General features: G+C 30.5%; 2 protein-coding genes across 2 annotated transcripts; one reads left to right on the forward strand and one right to left on the reverse strand.

Moving 5' to 3' along the window:
- The first annotated feature begins 6,122 nt into the window (after positions 1-6,122).
- On the forward strand, positions 6,123-7,649 carry LOC133696156 (wall-associated receptor kinase-like 10). The gene is made up of 2 exons (XM_062118221.1): positions 6,123-7,304; positions 7,420-7,649. The coding sequence occupies exons 1-2, from the start codon at positions 6,437-6,439 to the stop codon at positions 7,470-7,472; spliced, it is 921 nt and encodes a 306-aa protein (XP_061974205.1). The 5' UTR covers positions 6,123-6,436; the 3' UTR covers positions 7,473-7,649.
- A 3,246-nt stretch (positions 7,650-10,895) lies between these two features.
- LOC133697832 (hydroxyproline O-galactosyltransferase GALT6-like) lies at positions 10,896-15,490 on the reverse strand. The gene is made up of 7 exons (XM_062120639.1): positions 14,480-15,490; positions 13,737-13,969; positions 13,356-13,646; positions 13,123-13,251; positions 12,760-12,933; positions 11,687-11,794; positions 10,896-11,512 (listed from the first exon to the last, which is right to left on the reverse strand). Exons 1-7 carry the CDS (start codon positions 15,261-15,263, stop codon positions 11,306-11,308), a joined length of 1,926 nt encoding a protein of 641 aa, XP_061976623.1. The 5' UTR covers positions 15,264-15,490; the 3' UTR covers positions 10,896-11,305.
- Positions 15,491-22,150: the final 6,660 nt, after the last annotated feature.

Here is a 22,150-nt window from a genome sequence, read left to right on the forward strand (position 1 = left end):
GATAAAAGACACCCAACAAACTAATTTTGGGTTCGTAATTTTTTTTCTTAAATAAAAAAATTAAAAAAATTAATAGATAAATGTAAATTAAGATATTTAATATCATAATATGGATAATTTACTTGATTGTGTTTAATGAATTTGTTTATTCAAATCAATTTAAAATAGAAATCGACAAATACATAAGATTTATTATATAAAATAAAAAACTATTATGCAAGGCTGCATATATTAAAAATATCATAATAAATAAATATTTTTCATTTCTAAAAATAAATTTAATATTAAAAAATATTAAAAAACTAAAAATAAATAATACAAACCACTTAAGAAATTAATCAAATCCAATATAATTTAAAACTAATCACTATTTAAAAGAGGATAAATAAGTAAAAAGAATCACAAAGAAGTAAAATACAAATTTAAATATTATTTTAAAAAACGTATATAAAAAGTTCTAAAGAAAAAAAAATGCAAAGAATGAGGTCACGCCTAGCGTCTGACATATGTGTAAAGGGCTCGTGCGCAGGCCTGCAACATCAGGGCTAGTTAAGTGGGCCTTTTTGTAAGATAATAGCATGGATGACATGCCATCTTTTCCAATTTAATTTGATAAAAAAGACGATGCGTTATCTGACATACCTAGATTTCAGCCACTATGGTGGCTGGAAAATTGAAATGCTTGGTTTTTGTTCACTAAAAACTAATTTTTAACACATTTTCAACTGAAAACAATTAGAAAACACCCTCATAACCATGTTCAACCCATCTTTAAACCTCCAACAACGGAAAAAAAGGTCCGAAACTAAGAATCAACCCGGAACCTAATTTCTTCCCTAGATTAGATTTATTTTTTTAGGCATTTTCAAGGTAACAAAACACTTAATTCAAACTCTCATCACATGGAACCATTTAAAACAAAAATCTAACATTTTGGTGGCTGTAATTGTTGAAACGATGTGTTTCTCTCTAAGCTAGATTTTGACAATTGCCTCTCTCTCCTCTCATCTAATAAAGACTGAAAATGTTGATATTGAAGTTTAGTACTAAAATGAATATTTAAAAAATACAAATGACTGGTCACCTTATAGCAAAAAAAATATGGAGGACAAAAATGTACTTCACCATCAAATTTGAATGCATCACCTATGTTACTTGTGTATTGCACTTTAGTCACCTGTCTTACAATTCAACTTTCACCTTACAAAAAAAAATACAATTGAGCTCTAATTTGGGCTCAATTATGCAAAAAAAAAAAAAGAGTTTAAGAACCAAATTAAAAATTTTTTAAAATTTTCACTATTGTAATCCACATTAAAATGTGAGAAGGTGAGCAGTTGTGTAGCTACAGTGAAAACATCACACCATTTAGCTTAATAGATAATAATAATAATAACATCCTAGGAACAAAAATAATGGAGAAAATATTTTTAATGTACATTTTTATATTATTGGTAATAATTTTTTATTCAAACTAAAATTTTATTAGAAGATTTTAAGACTTTGTTTTTAATAGAGTTATAATTTTATAGCAATTTAAAATTAAAAAGGTTTATTTTTTATAATTCTAGAAATTATTGGTTAGGATTTGTTATATTTGCACGGTTGATAATTATGGTTTTTTTTTTATTTAAATTAGAATTCTTTTATTGTTTTACTACATTTAATTAAGATTATTTTTCTAGCTTGTTTAGGATTTTTTTGGGGATTTTCTTATTGGTTTAAGTTTTTAAATTTATTTGAGGAGTCGTAAATATTTTAAAGATATAGACTATCCAAATAACGAATATTCAATGATAAGATTTTGAATTAGGTTTTAGTGTGATTCCTAGTCGGTAAATATATATTCTTTTATTTATTGTCTTTCTTACATTACTTCATTTTACATCAAATTAAAAAATTACTTTTGTTCAAAAAAGCATGTTTACACAAAAAAAAATATAATACTTATTAAACTTGTTTTGGTCTGACAATTTGATATTATAAACTCATGAAATCATAGATCAAAACTTAAAACGAGCCGAGTTTTAATTTGAATTAGTTTAAATATTGACCGAGTAAAATTTAGATAACTCAACGAGATTGACTTGCAACCTTATTTTAAAATTAAAAAATATTATTTTAAATAAATAAATAAAAAATAAATTTTGATTGATACGGTAACTAAATGGGTTGATTCAATATCCGCATGTCCTTTTTAATTAGTTAGATTAGCAGACAACTATGTAAAATGTTAAGAAATATTAATTGTGAAGAAAATAATTAATATTATTAAATATTATGTCTTTTCCATTTTCATTTTAAAGTTTTTTTTTCAATTAAAACAACTTTTTTTAGCTAAATAATTAAAAAGTTCACCATAGTTGTCGAATCTGTCTTGAAACCTGGCTTCGAGTCTTTTAAGTTACGCATCAATTCATTGAATCACATGCTTCACAATTATGTCCTCGATGGGTTGTCATATATTCATATCGCAAAAGGTGTATGTTTCCCAATACAAGGATTCAAGAACCATCTCCCAACACATTTGTTGGTTTACAGTATTTTTTTAGTTGAAACACGTTTTTCATATATATGGTTACTTAATATAGTATATATTATATACTTTGTGTATCACAAATTCACTTTTTGCTATTAGCAAGAGCACTGTTACAATGATAACATCAAATATATGTCTAGTTATGTCGTGTCAACCAGATTTTGATCGAGTTGATTGAGTTTAACTAAATAAATTCCTTAGTCTAATTTAATTTTAATCTCAACTCAAGTTAAGTCTTATATTATTGAGTTTCAAGATTAACTTACCAAGTAAGATTTAACAATTATAATACTTATATATAAACTCTAAGATGTGTATCTTAATTGGTTAGATTTTAAATTTGCTCTTTAGATGTTATTAGTTCGAGTTTCACGAATCTCAAAACTACTGGAAGTTTATATGATCGTTAACTTCAAGGCTTGAAAGATTAATCGAGATACACGCAAAATGATCCGGATATCCATGTTAATAAATACATACATGCAACAAAATAACTGAGTCTCATGGAATGGATTGGAAAGAGTATGGTTTAAGGATACTAGCCCTGAATGTATAGAAAAAAAATTTTACTTGATTATGTTCATGTAAAACTCGAAGATAAAAAATCAGGTTTACGATAGGATATGGATACTACTCTACTCTACTGGACGTGAAATGCATTTATACTGGGCCGGTTCCTCCATTCTATTCCAAAAAGAATAAAATCAACAGCAATCGAACGCTAATATCCTTCTTGTTCTCTCTTAAGTTCGTTGTCAAAGTCATCACCTCCAAGGAGAGTATCTTCAGCAGTACTGCAGTGGCTTTTCACCTCAAAGACAACCTCAATGGTACGAAGAGAGACATCCAAAGTACCCTTTGCCTTCTTGCCTGCCTTGCTGCCTTCTTGTCAAAAGACCATAAGCAATGGCAGCAGCAGTGAGCTCAATATTGACAGTACACATGGCATTCAAACTAGCATCCTCCATGGCCTTCCTCTGTGAATCATAGAAGCATGGACGATTTTCATTCTTCATTGGCTGCCAAGACGAGCCTCAGCAATCCTACGCATCTGAATGAGCACCATTGAGGTGATATTATAACAAATTTAGTGACAGATATACCGCAACATATTAAACTCATCACAGATACAACAACTGAAGCAGGATATGGTATGATTAAAAATTTATAATAAAAAAATTGTTGTTTTTAATTGATTTTGTGCACAGGGTTAAAATCAGGTTATGGATATTTCTCTCTCTCTTATTTATCTCTCATCCTTGTGTCAATTTCTCTCTCTTTTTTTTTTTTTTTTTTTTGTACATGAGGAACATAGGAAAGAAACCCAACTCCTCAAGAAACTAGTACCAGCAGCCAGCATCTTCAAAGTAAAGCAGGAATTATATGTTTTTTAATAAAAATATTTTTTAAAAAATCACTGAAAAACATTTAAGATTATAATATTGGACATGCCACAACACAAATTATATTATTGCATGTCAGATTCTGAAATAATCATTGTCTTGTCCAATACGAACATTAAATACTATAAAACGTTTCATGTACTAATTAATATATACACCAAATATTACAGATAACTTGTATACTTTGTTGAATCCAGTCTTATCCTGTGTAGCATGCCGAGTCCATGTTAAATATAGCTTATTGTGTCGATAAAGCAGCAACCCTACTGTCGTTTTGAACTAGAATAATCATACCATGTTATTGTGCGGAGAAATAAAAAGGGAACGTTCATCGATTTGATTTTATTCCATGCCTTGTTGTCCTGACAGCTTACAAGGAGCTGTGTCACTCGTCAAATACAATGGTAGCCCTTATTTTGGGGGTGGAGGGGGTGGGTCTTGTTCATTTTTCAGTAAGGTAATTAATACGCATTCCTTGTGGATCTAGATTCTTCAAAACATTGTATCTGGTTTCTGTTTCCACGTAAATCTGTGAGAATATATGCTATTCTAATGAGAAATAGTTTAAGATGAACTCAGATAAGGAGGGAGTTTATAAAGTTAAATTGCTGTTTTTAAAGTGTTTATTTGTTTAATATAAAGACAATATTTATAAGATATAATTAAATTGTTTAAACCTGTAAAAAAATGAGAAAACAAAACAAAGAAAAGATAATATATATTTTTATATATATGCTTTTTATCTAGTGACAGATTTTATTAGACTTGAAAACCTTATAATAAAACCTTATACCTTTTAATATTATGATTGTTAATGAAACATATATATTTTAAATTAAACTGAATAATTGTTATTTAGTTTTATCCTAACAATTACAAATATCAAAATTAATTATGAAAATTAAAGAAATTAATTCAAAAACAAATTAATCTCACTGATATAACAAGTTCCAAGTCCCAATTGATGTCATCTTTTAATATTATAAATATCTATATAATAGCATTAGAAAGCTCACTAGTTAAGCTCATCCACCATGGCTTTCATTTAATTTACTACGCGATAGAAACTCATACTTAGGCTCCGTTTGTTTGTTAAAAAGTAGTTTCATTTGAAAAAATAAATTTTAAGAAAGTGAATTCCGGAAAAGTAAATATTTTTTGATGTTTGGTAGTGTAATGAAAAATAAGTTGGAAAACACATTTCAGTATTTGGTTATGTCATAGAAAATGAGTTGGAAAATAACTTATTAATGTTTTATTTTTTTAAGTTTATTAAAATAATGAGGAACAAATCTTACGAATTAAAAAATTGAATGAGAATGAAATTGAAAAAAAAATTCATAAATTATCTCAAATAAAATAAATAATAATCAAAATAATAGAGATCAAATCTAACAAATAAAAAAATTAAAATGTGAAGAAATTAAAATAATAATAATTACCATTTCATAAATTATTTCAAATAAAATAAGTAACAATCAAAAGAATGAGGATCAAATTTGATAGATAAAAAATTTTAATTAAAAAATAATAAGGAAAAAGAAAATAATAATTATAAAAATGAGGATTAAACCTAATACAAAAATTAAATTCTAAGGGATGAAATTCAAAAAACAATATTCAAAACAAAATATATATAGCAATCTAAAGTTTGAGGACCAAATTTGATATAATCAACAAATAATATGACATTTCTAAATTTTTCACAATTTTCAGAAAGTATTTTCCGTCCAAAATAAAAGGAAAACACTTTTTTGGAAACCAAGCTAAATTTTTCTTTGACTGAAAAGTATTTTTTGTTAATAAACTTTTCCAATGACAAACAAATATAAAAAAGTTTGAAAAATAATTTTTAGAAAATAACTTTTCATCAAACAAACATCCCCTTATAAATACTTAGAAATGAATATTTTTTTTAATATAAGATAAACATTTATTTTCTTATTTATTTATTTATTTACAAACTATATCCTCCTCAAACTAGAATCCACACCTCCTAATAAAAACTTACCCCGTAAGCTAAGCTAAGCGGATCGAAAGTGTGTCCTTTTTTTTTCTTTTTCTTTTTTTGTTGGTACTGAAGGCAGGACAGACAGGACTAGCTAAAACAAAGGCGTGGGCAATGCATCTAATGGTTCCTGAAGTCTAGACTCTTACAACAATATCGAGGCAGATTAATCACACAAACTAACTAAAAGCATAAGAGCAGACTGAGCAGTGATCAAAACCAGGCATCTAATAGTAGGGAAAAGCGAAGCTAGCAATCCCAACACCGAAAGTCACAAAAGTAATGTATCCGCTTGAAACAAACGCACACCATGCCTCTTTAGTTAATTTCCCCCCTGCCCCAAAAGGTAAGACAACAGCCGGTTAGCTAGCTAGCTTCTTCCACTATATAATGAATGCACAGACAAGCTAGCAAGGAAATCTTCACATCTCACCTCTCCGGCCAACTATCTCCTCCTGCTCTCTCTAATCTATACTAGTAAATAAGATGAAGGTCAAGCAATATTCTTGTGTCCTTCTTCTCTACTTCTTAACTCTCACAACCCTCTCCTCCTCGGTAGCCTCGCAAACCTGCAAGAACTCTTGTGGCCAAATTCCCATCAAGTATCCCTTTGGAACTGGCCTTGGCTGTGGGGATCCACGATTTCAACAATACGTGACTTGCAACCAAGAAAAGCTCACTTTAACCACCCATACTGGCTGCTATCCGGTCACCAACATAGAATATTCCAGTCAAGTTATACACATCTCTGATCCCTCCATGTCAACCTGTGCTTGCACTCAAACAAGCAAAGGGTTTGGCCTAGACTGGGACGCTCCCTTCTCTTTTCACGACGATACTGTCTTTACTTTACTTGACTGCTCAACCACTTCATCGCCTATCTACAGAACCAATGGCGCCTATGATGTTGATAGCAACACCACAGTAATCCCTCAGTGTGACAGAACAGGTGCACCCATTTGCAGTTTCTTATATTCTTGCAGAGCAATCAGTATGCTCAATCTTCCAATCTCTACCTGCTGTGTTTACACACCAGTAGATCTTGGGCCTTCTTTTGAAATGGATTTACAAAAGTTGCAATGCACTTCCTACTCTGGGTTCTATAGCTTCAATGGCCAAGAATCTAACCCTGAAAACTGGAAGTATGGGATAGCACTTAAATACAAGTTCAATGTGTACAATGACTATCCAAGTTCTTGTGCTAACTGCGAGAGAAGTAATGGAGTTTGTGGTTACGGCGGAGCTTACAACACATTTGTTTGTAACTGTCCTGGTGGCCTCAACACAACATCAGATTGTTTCTTTCGATCACCATATAATCACAGTCCGAGGCTTCTCCCAAGGCACACTGCAGGTATATATATATCTACATTTCTTCAATTAATTTTTCCCTTCCCTTCGGGTCTATTTTTGGTCCTTGATATCCAACTATACAATCATTCATATCGATCATCTTTGAATCGTTGCAGGCAATTTCTTGATCTTTTCCTTGGCATACTTTATGGTCCGGGTCCTCCTTTAGAGCTACCCCGAATATTTTCAGTCTGACAGAAATCCAATGATCTACAAGATTTCTCTCTCGTGTGAGACAGCTAAAGAATGCAAGCCCGTACAAGTATTTACATATAATGTAAGAATTCAATGTACCTTAAGATGGAAGAAATGTGCAAAAGATGAACAGTTTCATTCTTCTTTTTCATTTTCCAGCCTCTTTTTATCTTGATAAAGAAAGAGCATAAGGGATCAGGTACTCATGACATACAGTTCATTTACGCACTCCAAAAAATGAATGTGCTACAGAGTTTAAAGGCTAAACTTGACAAACCATCAAGATTTTACTCGGAAAGTAAAAAAAAAGCATTGAAATTTAGAGGTTGTGGTTCGATATTAGCTGGGCCAAGGGTGTGATTCCCATTAGCAAAGTGGACCTTTAGATCACAGGGGAACTGGCGGCCTGCTTTTCCCTAAACTAAACCAGATGATGGAATAAGGTTCTTTCTTTTGAGCACTGAATCCACTAAGAGAGAATCACTGTCATTATAAAGGTTCTTTTTCTTGGCCCTAAAATCCCTAAGCAAGCTCAGAAAGATATAAAGTAAGCTCTATACCTCCATTTTTATTCTCTTATCATCATTGCATCAGCACTTAACTATTTAAAAATAGTCCACTATTTTCAGTATTCTCTTATCATTGGCATCACCACCTACTATTTAAAAATAGTCCACTGTTTCAGTATTCTCTTATCAATCAAGACACCTAGAACATAATTACAATTCAGAGATGAGGGCCTTTTATCATTTTACCACGGTTTCATAAGATTTTTGGGTTAATAACAAATGTTAGTGAAATAATACAGTTTTGAACACAATTTTCAATAACAATTATTTTAAAATTCATGTTTTATTTAAATTAATTAACATGTACAACCTGAAATTTTATTAAAATTAAATACATCTAGTGGCCAAGAAAAAAAAGAGAGGAGAAAGCAAGTGTGGAGGAGAGAATGAGAGAATAAAAAGATTGAAAGAAAGAATAGGTTATCGGAGATATATCAGAACTCTGTGTTTTACATACCTGTCATCGTTAGAAAGATCTCGACAAGACGATTTTAAACACACCTTGAAACACCTAAAAACAAAGCTGTAATTGATTAGGATTTTTGTCTGAGGTTAATTACAACCTCGTTTGGTGGTCTTTTAAAGTGTAATTAGAATTATCTCGTTGAGATCCTTCTAATGTGTGTTGAAAACAGAGTCTTGGTGTATCCCAAGTGATCCATTTTTTTTTTCTCATTTTGTTTCTCCTCCATTTCTCTCTCCTTTCACTTCATCTTATCTAATATCTCTTTCTTAACTATTAGGTCTTGAATTTTAATTTTTGATCATTAGATCTTCATAGAATTTTAGGTTAAGTTTTGTTTGGGTTAATTAATTTACATGAAACATGTATTTTGTTTTTGACTAAACAACATATCGCATGCAAAATTGATATTCAAAAAATGATTGTGATTAAATTATGCTATATTCCAAATATTTTTTTCAATTTATATCATCCTCTTAAAACTTTTATCCTAATTGCGTCATTTTTTCAAAAACTTCCAAAGAACATTAAAAAAAAAAGCGACTGAGAAACGGTTTTGAGTAGCACTACGTGGCCCAAGATTCTCTTAAGTGATTATTTGGGGTTATGTTTGCATTAGAATTTAAGCAAATTTTAAAGTTGTTTTTGCTTTAAATTAATATTTTTTATTTAAAAATTATTTTGATAAGTTGACATCATAAATGAGTTTTAAAAAATAAAAAATATATTGTTTTAATATATTTTCAGATGAAAATTATTTCAAAAAACAACGTAAAATATACTCTCAAACATGATTTTATTAAATTCTCTGAATAAAGCTGAAAAGCTCACAAGATTTACATGCTGCAAGTTTTTTTACATAATTTTTTCTCATTAATTTAGAACATATTCTTATTCTCCTCGTTAATTTTATTTTCTTTTATTGAATAACAAACTTCATTCATTTTGCTAAAAAAATCTGACACATGCAAAAAAAAAAAAATTTATATTTTTTTTTTAACATGAACAACAAATGTACCGTAGCCTATAATTATAATTTTAAAATTTAATTTAAGGAAAAGCCATGAGGGTCAATTCTATTTTTTAAAAATAAAAATAATATTGTTTTGATCAAAGTAATTTTTTTAAAAAAATAAATGAATTTTAACCAAATCAACTAGAATCTTTCTTTTCTTTTCTATAATGTTGCAAATTAGTTTGGAAATCCTACCAACAACGTAGTAAAAGATAATTTTTTTCCTTTTCTATTACATTGTAAATTAGTTTGGAATCCTACCACCAGCGTTTCACGGTGAAGTATTATGCTAGTAATTAGTATTTCAGGTATGACAATGTCATATCTCCTACCTTTTTCATTAATAGAAAAGCTACCGAGCTCGGATTCTGGTATTTCAAGAGAAGGGTTTTCCTCGACGGTTCCAAGGTGTTAACCTTATGGTGCTTCACTGTATGCCCTTTTATAAAATAATTCCAGTGTTTCTGTCACTGTTACTTATCAAGTTCCTCGCAGCTAGCTGCCTACTAGTCAGAGCTTCTTTACGTGATTCATGAGATCCATCCAATTGATCAAATATTTTAAAAGCCAAGATTGGATATCTTGCACTAGTTTTTCTTCGACCCCTGTTTGATACACTTTATTTTATGCATGTATGCCTGTTATTCCCTCCTGAAAGCCTAGATTTTACTGCCTTTCAGCCTTAATTTACCCTTAAAAACTATGCTTGAATCAGAAATTCATGTCTCATAGTATAAGTTCAACATATCCACTACTGTCTGCAGGTGAAGTAAATGTTTTTTTGGTATTGCGGTTAAAATTTTGTTTGCTTAAAATCTAATTTTTTTTCATTTAAAGTTAATTATTTTTGTGTTTTTAAATCGTTTTAAATATCAGATATAAGTTTTAAAAATAAAAATATATATATTTTTAAACACAACTTCTAGTAGAAAAAAGACAGATGTTTACCCTGACTGCTTGTTCCCTAGTGTTGGCGATATTTCCGTGTCACTCTCACATCCACAAGCCCCATGTCGGTACGCAAGTGCGAACCTTTATTTTCTTTAATTTACTTAATGTTCTTTCATGCTATAGCTAGACATGCTATTTTATGCAATTCTGCAATGAATTCTGCGAGTAAATATTGCAGGTTACCCAAAAAGCTGTTAACTTGTCGTTCCAAAAAAAAAAATTAAAAATGATTCCATAAACTTGTCATATAAATCAAATTAGTGAAGAGAGGAGATTCGAGAGAGTGTCTCCCTAGTGGTGTGTACAGAGAATAATGGCTATTATATCACTCGCATTAAGAACCAATCTTGATATGAAAATTCATGTAAGAACTTCAACCATATCAATAATGAGAGGATATTTGAACCAATACTTCCTTCTCTATATATCTTGTGCGCAAGTGTTTGGACTTTAAAGGGAGCAGTGGGAACGAGGCATGCCCATGCTTAGTTAGGAGCATATTTGCATTCTTTCTGCTTCAGTCTTTTGAGTGTTTCCCTCTCCAGAATACAAAACTTCGACATGTCTTTTTCAAGCCACAGAAATATCCCTCAATACCTATTCTAGAGCAACAATCAAGGGGGGAAAAGGGGAAATTAAAATATAATGAATGGACTCCATGAGAATCCAGAATCCTGCTACATCTTAACTTAAGTCCCTTTGAATATGTACAGAGATGTACAACCACCGCAAAACTTGCTTCTGTGTTGCTTTCATCTGTTCCTCGCGTTTATCATATTGTAATCATTGCTGACATGATAAATTTATAATCATCTCATATTGCAGCACTGGGATTTTCCTTGATTTAATTTGTCCCAGAGGCATATCATCTGCCTTGGCGACTGATAATGAGCAGTGTAATAATCTTCAATGCATCCAAACTGGCAAAACTTCAAGCTGTGGATATATTCTACGGGTTTTGAATTGTTAAACTTTTCCACCCACATTCCCATGCTCACGTCTTCCATCTTAAATAACTGCATCAAGTGGATATCGGTTCACATTAATCACACACAACCATAACCGCACTAAGTAAGCAAATCAAAGGCATGACAGAGACAGGCACTCAAATGAGGGTACAAAGCGCAAACAGCATGCATGCACACAAGCACGAACAAGAAAAGGAGCAAAGGTGACACAGATCAACATACTCTCAACTTGTGACTCTCAAACTCAGCTACAATAAAATCCGCAACGTCACATGAAATGATGTAGCCTGGACCATTTGCATAGGGTGGATAGTCTTCTTCTGGCCATTCCTGAATTAACAAACATTGTTGGTTAGTTAAGGTATTTTGAATGGGTAACATACCATGCAACCCCCCTTACAACAACTTATTAATTGCAACTAATTAATTAATAATTAAAAAATAGATTATGGCATATGAGCACTGAGTACAATGCTTCAAGCTATACCATCTCTCCACTGGAAATCAGATTAATTTTGGAGGTCTAAGCACTATGATATTTGGGTAAAATCAGGCCTCAACATTATAATTTTTGGTTGGCATTAGCCGATGTAGAACAGGGTAATAATAAAGATAGGAGCAGAATTCCCTATAGGAAAGGGATTAAATAGAAGAAAGGTAGAAAAATAAATCGGAGAAGAAAGAAATCCCCACAGGAGAGAGACAAACAGAGAAGAAGAAATATGGAAGAGTGATAGTAGCAAAATGAAATAGCAAATCTCGATTCAATTTATAATCAGTCTTTATTAAACATGGAAAAGAAGCTCTTAAATAGGCAGCAAAACCCCATTAGCATCATTTTTAGATAAGGTAATTAACAGCAATCAAGATAGAAGAATTATAACCGACTAGAACAACTAAAATAAAACAAGATATTAAAGCTCATTTCCGTATAGCTGGTTTCTCATCACTTCTCTTTCAATTGCCAATTCTAGACAAGGGACTTTATATTTACAAGTACAACTAAAAAACTATACAGGTAAGAGAAATGTAAAGCATGAAATCACAGCAATACTGGTAGATAATATGTTGCAACAAAAAACATTATCATATGGATTTGGAAAACAAGCATTCAACTCTTAAGGCAAAGTAAATGAATGAACTGAGAAGTCAGACAATGTACATGGAGGTGCATGGGGGCGGGGGATTTTGGTGGAATTCTAACTAGCACAACAACCAACCACCATTCATCACTGAAGTGCAAATGTGAGCATAACACCCAACATCACGGAAGGAAAATTAGTCAATGAAAGTACCTCATACGTCACAGCCCATTTACCATTACGCAAGGGCTTGTGGTAGTAGTTAATGTTTCCAATATATAGGCTCCCATCTCCCCGCACTTTCTTCGCTTCCTTGATCACGGCATCCACTCTAACAAAAGTATCATCATCACACTTCATGATATACTTTGCATCCACTGTACGGACCTATTAATAACAAACAAGGACGATAAATACAATCTTTTCAGTTAGTAATCTTAGTATAAAAAATAAAAATAAAGCTTGACATGAAATCACATCCATACTAGAAGAAATAGATGAAGACAACATGTAGAAGAAACATATTAAATCTTGCAAGAAAATAAAGTAAAGAATTGGTCTCACTACACCACTCACCCCATATTCACAGATAGCAACAGTCTTCAAGACAACAAGTTCATAGTTATCCATGTAAGGAACAATAACAATATCACCAAAATACTCTGCTTCTTTTTTTAGGTCCACGTTTATTTCCTTTCTTCCATTCTGACACATGAAAGTACATATTTACTAAATGTTAGTATTTTCAGATTAAGGTTAACACAAAGAAGGTTTGTAAAATTAAACACACCTCCCATAACCACCCTTACCAATGCTACAAAAAACCGAGCTACAATTTTTGAAGATCTTATCAACTCATGCTGCATCCAGGTTTTCCTCACAGCCATCCGCTCAGCAAAATGGTTGCCAGCAGAGAGGACACCAATGAAGAGCTCTGCTTGGTCATTAGGAAGAGGAGGTGCTTGCCACTTTTTAAACATCTCAAGATGCTGCTGTGGAGCAAAGCTTGGATGTGAAGCAGGTAGAGAAGCAGCAAATACAGACTGTACATCAACATCCCCATTCAAATATAGTCCAGTGGCATCCTCAAGAACAAATCCCTGCAAGCATCGCAAATACATCAAATTTTAAGATGATGTGTAATTGTCAAAAGAATAAAAAAAAAATCAACTTATCACATAATTGCTCACAGTGCGATATGGAAAAGAAGTGATATGTCTCCCATCAACATTGATGTGATAACCTTCCAAGCCAGCACTCAGTGTAAGAACAAACAATTTGCCCTCTACAAAAGGATAGGGCCAGTTGTATGACATCTTCTTTTTCCACCCTATCAGCCTGTTCAACCACCAGGTCGCCTTAGAATCTTCTGAGCTACTATCATCATCACGAAGCCACTTCTCACATTTCACCAGTCCATCAACTTCACAGAACTCGGAAAAAAAAACAACAATCAGCGCCCTCTTAAGATTACAGGATTCGAGTGACAGTGGTGAATCAAAGAAGCAAAAGAGGCAGCCAAAAAAATCCTGAAAAGCTAGTAATCGAGAGAATTTTATCCAGCTTGCTTAAAAAATCCTTAAAATCATCCTATCAATAAGAATAATGCAGGTAATATTTTCAGACATGACAAAACAAAATAAAGGAGATGCAAGCCAGATCCCATGGCAAGAGGTATCAAAAGAATGGGCACGTGTACAAACTTTCAGGTAATTTTACGAAGTCCCCTGAGAACCAATGAATCGAGTTCCAAGTTAAATTATAATTTCTAGATAAATCAACCACGAAAGCCACATTACTAATTCATCAAATCCATCCACAACAAAATCGCAATCAACATAGAAAACAGTTTTTCAATCAACTCAGAGAAATAAAACCTTACAATATGACATCAACAAAGCGAACATGCATAAAAAACCAAAAAATGAGATACCAGTTTCCTCATCAGCTCTAGAACTCCAGCCCTCACACCTCAAAGCGTTGCCCCACTGCATTCGATAACAAGTATTCTGCTCTATCACTGGTTTCCCACTCCAATCACCTTTCAATCTGGGATTGAAATGCAAAATCCTAGGTGGGTCCTCTCCATCAACGGTCTTCAATCCCTGAAGCTCCATCATGAACTGTGACACCATCACTGCCTCCTCCCCTTCCTTCACCAAAGCTATTTTCGGGTCTCGCTCCGGGTGAGCCCACCTTGGCTTCCCCACCACCGTTATGTGGGACCCTAATGTCAACCCGCACGGCAGCTCCACGATCCAGTTCCGAGCCCCGAACTCGGACTCCGATAAAACAATAGAGTTTGGACATTTTTGTTCAGTGGTGTTGCCTTTATTCAAGTCGGGTCGGATTTTACCCGACTCCACCTCTTCCCATAGTTTTTTACCAACAACCCACGCCTGTCTTGCAGCCTTGTGGAGCACAGAGAACTCGTCAGTGGCAGTATCAATGGCATCGAAGACGGTGTCGTTGAAGAAAAGACCCGAGACTGCTCGGGTCTCTTTCATTATCCTTCTCGGTTCGACCCGAACAGAATCCGCCAAATATAGAGGCCTGGGTAAGGCATCGCTGAGAGAGCCGTCAGAAGCGTAAAGAAGGGCGGTTTTGAGAACGAGAGGGACTTGAAGGGTCATGAATAGAAGGTAAAGAATAAAGACAGCCATTAGAGCCTGAATCAAAGTGAGTCGACTCAATAACTTCACTCGATGATGAATCATTGCTGTTGTCTTATCTTGTCGGTGCTAAATTTAACTTTACTAAATAATATTACAACAGAGAGAGAGTAACAAAAACCCTAACTGTATTTACATGCACTGGACCAGACCGGACTGGAATTTGTCTGAAAATTTTAAAGGCTGGAAGAGAAAGGAGACAGAGCGCAGTTTTTTTTTTTCAAATTTTTTTTTTCTCTCAAGTGAACAAAGAGGAGATCATGCAATTATTTTTAAACAAGACAAGAGTCTTGCTCGTTCAGTTGAGGAAAAGGACACACGTTTTGAGAAAGTGGGGAAGGGTGGAAATCGAATTTTAAACGGATGATTATAAAACAGTCCCTAACTTATATAGCCAGTAACAACTCAGTTCCAAATCTTGTTTAAACCTTGCTAATTTCTCCATAAGCTTGATTTGGTTTAAATGGGTGATTTATTACTTGTTTCATTCCATGCTACCATCAAATGTGATAAAGAGATTCATAAGGTTGTTTTTGTTAGATATACAGTATCCACAGTTTTGCTCTTATGCTATTTCATAGATATTTTTTTATGTTATTTAGAATTTTTATTCATTAAATCACGTTTAATTTATCTTTATCCATGGAATGAATCTCCACTAAAACTTTCATGGGAGTAAGAAAAAATTTAAAAAAATCATAAATTCAAAATAAAACTTATAAAGGGAAAAAATCCAAATAAATTAGATAATATAATAAAAATAAATTCTAGGTCTAAATTTATAAAATTTAAATCTATAATTATTAAAAGGTAAGTATTAAAAAAAGAAGATAAAAATGTTGTCGTTGGGGATGACAACTAAAAACACCTCAAAAAACTCTTAAAATTCTATGGAAAGATAATAAAATGAAAAAAAAGAAGATAAATTAATAGTTGAAATATAACTAATTTTAAATTTATGATATTCTCTTTGCAAAATATATAATAGAAAATATTATCAAGATAAAAAAAAACATTTCTTATTTGTTGTTTTATATTTTTAGATAAATTTACACACACATATTTATACAATTATGCAATTTATACTTACATGTACAATAATCTATTTGATGATAAAAAGTAAATATTACTTATTTTTCAATTAATAAATAAATTATTCTACTGACCTTTTTCTAGGTCATACACTTTAAAATATAATACTGAATATTTGTTCAAAGAAGTGAAATTAATGATTTCAATTTTATGACAAGGAGAGCGATGGGGGTATGAAATCGTTACCAAGGGAAAATACAGGGATCATTTAGCAAGATTTTAAAAGTTGAGGACTGATCTATCAATGAGAACAAGTATTTCGGACTTATTTGTAGTTGGGTAATTTTGAAAATGAGGGACAGGTCGTCGTGGAATGCTGTCTGCACAGGGCGCACCACATTCTATTCCTTGGGCTGGTGGATGCTTACGTGCTGGTCAACTTATCATTCTCTCCCACATCTTCTCCATTTATATATATATAAAATATACCCCATTTTGATGACGCTCTCGTAGTTATTGAGCTTTCCAAAGCCTTAATTATGGATTATACGCTAATTTAGGTTCATCTAGATTAATTAATTAAAATAATATTATTTAAAAAGAATTAAAAGATAATCAACTGGATCAGCAGGTTCATAGTATATATATATTTTTTATGAATCATGTTTTTATTTGAAATTGTGATTATAGTTATAGTTTAAAGTATTTTTATTTAAAAATATATTAAACTTAAAAAAATATAAAAAAATTATGGCAAAGTAATAATAAGTTTATGAAACGTTGGGAACATATAATTTGAGGGGGGGGGGGGTGTTGGTTGGTAGCTTTTAATAGGTGGACTCTTTTTGAAATTTTGAAACAAAGTGCTAAGGGATTGTTTGGGAAGGTGATAATTATTGGCAATCCAGCGCAGGAGTGAGAACTTTTTGGTGTGGAAATTGGAAAACCAAACCAGATAGTTTGATTCGGTTCGGTATTTCGACTTTGGTTACGTTTGAGAATTGAACGACTTGTAAAATGAATTGAATGTAACGAAAATTAAACCGAATAAAATAAAATGACAAAAACTAGTTAGTTACATTCTGTGTACATTATATCTTATGCATACAACTAAACTAAACGGCGTGAGAAATCATTTTTTTCTACATTTAAATATATTGTGATTTATAACTGTAATTTACAGTGTGGGGAAATTATTTTCTTCTACTGTGAATTATAACACTAATTCATGGTTCATTCCTCTTTCTTTATTAATTTTTTTTGTATTTTTTTATTTTTTTCCAACTTTTCATTTTTTTTTTTGTTGATTTTACTTTTTAAATATTGAGCTGGTTAAAAATTTCGTTTTGTAATGTTTTTCTTTAAAATATTGTGGATTGTTGCGGTGTTTTCTCACATATTTTTTATATTTTATTTTTTAAAATTATATTTGTTGATTTTTTTAAAATATTGAGTTGATTGAGAATTTAGTTTTGTAATTTTTTTCTTTAAAACATTGTTGATTGCTACAGTATTTCTCCGCATGGTTTTTTATGATTTTCTCTAAAATTATCTTTTTTTATTTTATTTTTTTAATATTGAGCTGGTTAAAAATTATAGTTACAATATGTGAGGAAAACACTGTAACTTTCCTCGCAAATTACTGTAGAATGCTACAATGTTTTTTCCCACATGGTTTTTTTCTGTTTTGTTATGTTTTTCCCTAAAATTGTTTTTGTCATTTTTATTTTTTAAATGTTAAACTGGTTAAGAATTGCAATTACAAGTAAATACAAGGTTTTCCTCATAAAACACTATGGATTGATACAGTTTTTCCTCACATGGTTTTTTTTTCAGTTTCTTTTATGTTTTCTTTTTTTGTAATATTTTTTAAAAAAATTATCTTCGTCGATTTTTTTCTTTTAATATTGAGTTGGTTAAAATTTAACTTTGTAATAAAGTTTAATCATGTGCGGAAAGCACTGTAGCTTTCCTCACAAAACATTGTGGATTGCTACAATGTCTCTCCACATGTTTTTTTTTCTTATAATTTTTTCAAATTATCTTTGTTAATTTTATTTTTTTAATATTGAGTTGTTTGAAAATTACAATTACAAGTCATTATAAATAAGGCTAAATCATGTGGGGAAGTACTGTAGCTTTCATCACAAAACACTGTGAATTTCTATAGTGTTTCTAACATGATTCCCCCCTCCCTTTTTTGGTGTTTTTTTTATTTTTTTTCTAAAATTGTCTCTGTCGATTTTTTTTTAATATTGAGCTGATTAAGAATTTAGCTTTGTAATTTTTTTCTTTAAAACACTGTGAATTGTTGCAGTGTTTTTTCATATGATTTTTTTCCAAAATTATCTTTGTCAATTTTTTTTTTTTGAATATTGAGTTGGTTAAGAATTATAATTACAATAAAGCTAAATCATATGAGGAAAGCGTTGTAGTTTTTCTCACAAAATACTGTGGATTGCTACAATATTTCTCTAAATGGTTTTTTATTTTATTTTATTTTATTGGGGAAAGCACTGTAGTTTTCGTCACAAAATATTATCAATTGCTACAATGTTTTTCCTCATTGGTTTTTTTTTCATTCTAAAATTATTTTTGTTGGTTTTTTTTAATATTAAGTTGGTAGAAAATTTAGCTTTATAATTTTTTTTTATTAACAGAAAAGTTAAATCATGTGGCGAAAGCATTGTATCTTTCCTCACAAAATACAGTAGATTGCTACAAATCATTTTGTTTTAGTCTCTAAGTTTTTTATCACTTTTAATTTCTATTACTTATCTAGCGTTGGTTCACAATTATAATATTATTAAGTGCATTTGTTTTATAAGCCCACAGCAATGAGCGGACATGTCATCTCGTAATACTATTAAACCTTGTCAAACTTGGTGAGTCATTATGGTAACTTAGTAAATTGATCACAAGGTCGGTCGAGTTTTTTTTAGAGTTGATTGAATATGATCTAACCTCCTTAACAGGTTAATTTATGAATCAACATACCAGATAAAAACTCAGTCTTTTTTTGAAAAAAATAATTTAAAAACAACATTGATTTAATATTTTTTTAATAGTAAAATATTGAAATAGTGATATTTTTTATTGATTTTATCAAACTGGATAAACTCATCCAACCATAACATATGACATGGCTCTAGTCGGGTTTGATAATCTTAAGAGTAAATATTTACAAGAACAATGCATAAAATTATCAAGGTCAAATGTAATTATGATTTTTTATTCATGTAATGTTTTTATAGCAAAATTTATTTTTCTAATAGTAACATAGTTTATTGAATAAAAACAATACCAAGAAAAAAAATCAGAGAAACTATATCAATTGAAATAAAAAACAAAGAGCGTATATTCAATTGAAATAAACTATTCACACTTTTTATTTTAATTTTGATGAAAATGTATTCTTTTACAAGAAGCATTGTTATTTAAAAAAAATTATTGTAATCATGAAAACAAACTTCAATTTAAATAAGAATTATAATTCGATGATCTCTCCACAACTACATAAAAATTGAGAACAATAAATATGAAAAAGTTATCCAAAGATTTTATAATGAAAAAATCAAGAAAAAATATATTCTATTCTTATTCAATATTAATGAAAAAATTATTATAAAAATTATGCACATAAAGCTCATGTATAATTATTCATAAAACAATCAATAATATTGTTGTAAAAAAGTTATAATCCTTTTCGAAACAATATCATGATTTTTTTATTAGGAGCATGTTTTTAATAAAAGACAGTGATAATAAAATTATATATATTTTTTAAATTCCATACATTTAAAATAAATAGAATAAATATATTTATTCAATTTAAACTTTATTTTCTCACTAATACATCTATTGATTGTTTCAAAAAAAAATATTTTTCAATTGCAAGCACTATTTTCCAAAAAAATAATAAAATTATGTTAAAAATCTGTTATTTTTTTTTAAAACATAAATTTTATTTTAATTAAATATTCACAAGCCTCTTTTTTTCTTTTCATGTCATGTACATAATATTTGAAAACAAAATGTTAACATTCCTATAAAAACCTATAATATTATTTAAGAACCATGAAAAAATTAAATAATAATTGAAATATATTGCTAGTTTTTGTTATTGCATTTTAATAAAATAAAAATAAAAAGGGTGAGGACTAAGCTCCTGGTCCAATAGAAAGAAGGTCAAACGTGTTATCTACTTGCCAAAATTCCAGGCATAGGAGATGTGATCGGAAAATGGACATAGGATCTTTTGGACTTAAAAATCAATTTTTTTAAAATATATTTTCACCTAAAATTACTTTAAAAAAATCCTAAATACCTCAATAAACCAATTTATTAACTCAAAATAGTTTTAATTTGGTAAAAAAACATAGATTGAAAAGGAAATTCTCCATCCCGATCTATCTTTTCTGACAAAATTAGAGCTTAAAAAAATCACCTCAATAGAACTCATTTTATTGAATAGTTTTCGTTAACACTAATAACATCCTTTTTTGTTCTTAAAATATGGTTAACTGATAATTTACTTTCTCACACACATCATTTTGCATCAATTTTATCTCTCGTCTCACAAACTCAGGAACTAAAAATAAACAAAATAAAGTTTTAGAATAAAATATAAATGTTCTAAACTAAATGGACCAAAAATAAAAATAAAAATAAAAAAAATGTAGAAATCTTTTAAAATGCACTAAATGAATAGTTGTGAAAAAAAAATAAAAGAGCCTGGATATCTGCCTTCTTGTCAATTTTGGTACTCAAATTTTAAATTTCTTTCAAGCAATGAAACCAAACTTTTTTTTTTCAACTCAATATCAAATTTTTTGTTTGTTATCCTACAAAAATGAAATCATCATAATTTTTAATTAATAAAATATAAGAAGATAAAATTAAAGAAACAAATCAATGACTAGAGTGAATAATAATAATAATAATAATAATAATAATAATAATAATAATAATAAAGAAATACTATTGCAATCTCCTGTACTAATGATGTACAGTAAAAATACTTTGTCCATGCTAATATCTCGTAATATTTCATGAAATTCTTTCATTTTTAATATCTCTATATTGGTAAAGGATAAGACAAAACAAAGGACCCCACACCAAAATTATTGGGAGTGTTATATGATTTTGATTTCATGGATTTTGTTAATATTTGGCCAGGGTTTAAGGAATGAGAACGAGAGAAGAAGAGATTTAGCAGTTTTGTATGTAGTTAATAGCATAGATTTTAGACCCGGTCTGGTGGCTAGTTCGGTTTAAGGCTCGAGTTTTGGTTTTTGATCAGGTTATCGAGTCAAATTTTTTTTTTTAAATTAAAACGATGTCGTTTTAGTAAAACAGAAAAAAACAAAGTCAATGGGTTGCAATTGAGTTTTTGACCGGGTCACACTGAGTTTTTTCTTCCCTTATTTTTTTTAACCCGACCCGATTCCAGCCCCGGGTTAGCCAAGTCTCGAGTCAACCTCCGGGTTGGGCCGAGTTTTAAGACTATAGTTAAGAGGAAATAAAGGATGCCTAAGCAAGATTTTTTATTTTGATCGATGAATTATAGTTAAATTAGTGTATATATATGAAGAATTTTGATTTTAGAAGAAAGATGGCTAAGCTTTGTGATTTTGCCTTCAATATTAATATGAGATATTCGGTATTAGCTTCTTCGGACAAGCAATTCTGAATTTCAAACATTTTATCAAAATTTCCTAATTATAACAACATTTAACTACCATTAATGTCAATAACTTAATGAGTATCCTAAATTAAAACAGCTCTTATTCTACTGTGGTGCAAAGAACAATTTATTGTGTATAATAATAATAATAATGCACAATGCTATTTTTTTCCTTTTCAGCCACTGAATTTTATTATTTTTGTATGATATCACA

This window comes from Populus nigra, chromosome 6 (genome assembly GCF_951802175.1).
Source record: "Populus nigra chromosome 6, ddPopNigr1.1, whole genome shotgun sequence".
NCBI classification, from domain to species: Eukaryota; Viridiplantae; Streptophyta; class Magnoliopsida; order Malpighiales; family Salicaceae; genus Populus; species Populus nigra.

What these genes read in the sequence shown, in the direction of transcription:
- LOC133696156 (XM_062118221.1), top strand. Translation starts at nt 6,437, where the DNA reads ATGAAGGTCAAGCAATATTCTTGTGTCCTTCTTCTCTACTTCTTAACT. An exon ending in TCTCCCAAGGCACACTGCAG is followed by an intron (nt 7,305 to 7,419) that starts GTATATATATAT and finishes GAATCGTTGCAG; the next exon opens with GCAATTTCTTGATCTTTTCC.
- LOC133697832 (XM_062120639.1), bottom strand. Translation starts at nt 15,263, where the DNA reads ATGATTCATCATCGAGTGAAGTTATTGAGTCGACTCACTTTGATTCAG. An exon ending in CTTCTTTTCCATATCGCACT is followed by an intron (nt 13,647 to 13,736) that starts GTGAGCAATTAT and finishes CGATGCTTGCAG; the next exon opens with GGATTTGTTCTTGAGGATGC. An exon ending in AATGGGCTGTGACGTATGAG is followed by an intron (nt 11,795 to 12,759) that starts GTACTTTCATTG and finishes TTGTTAATTCAG; the next exon opens with GAATGGCCAGAAGAAGACTA.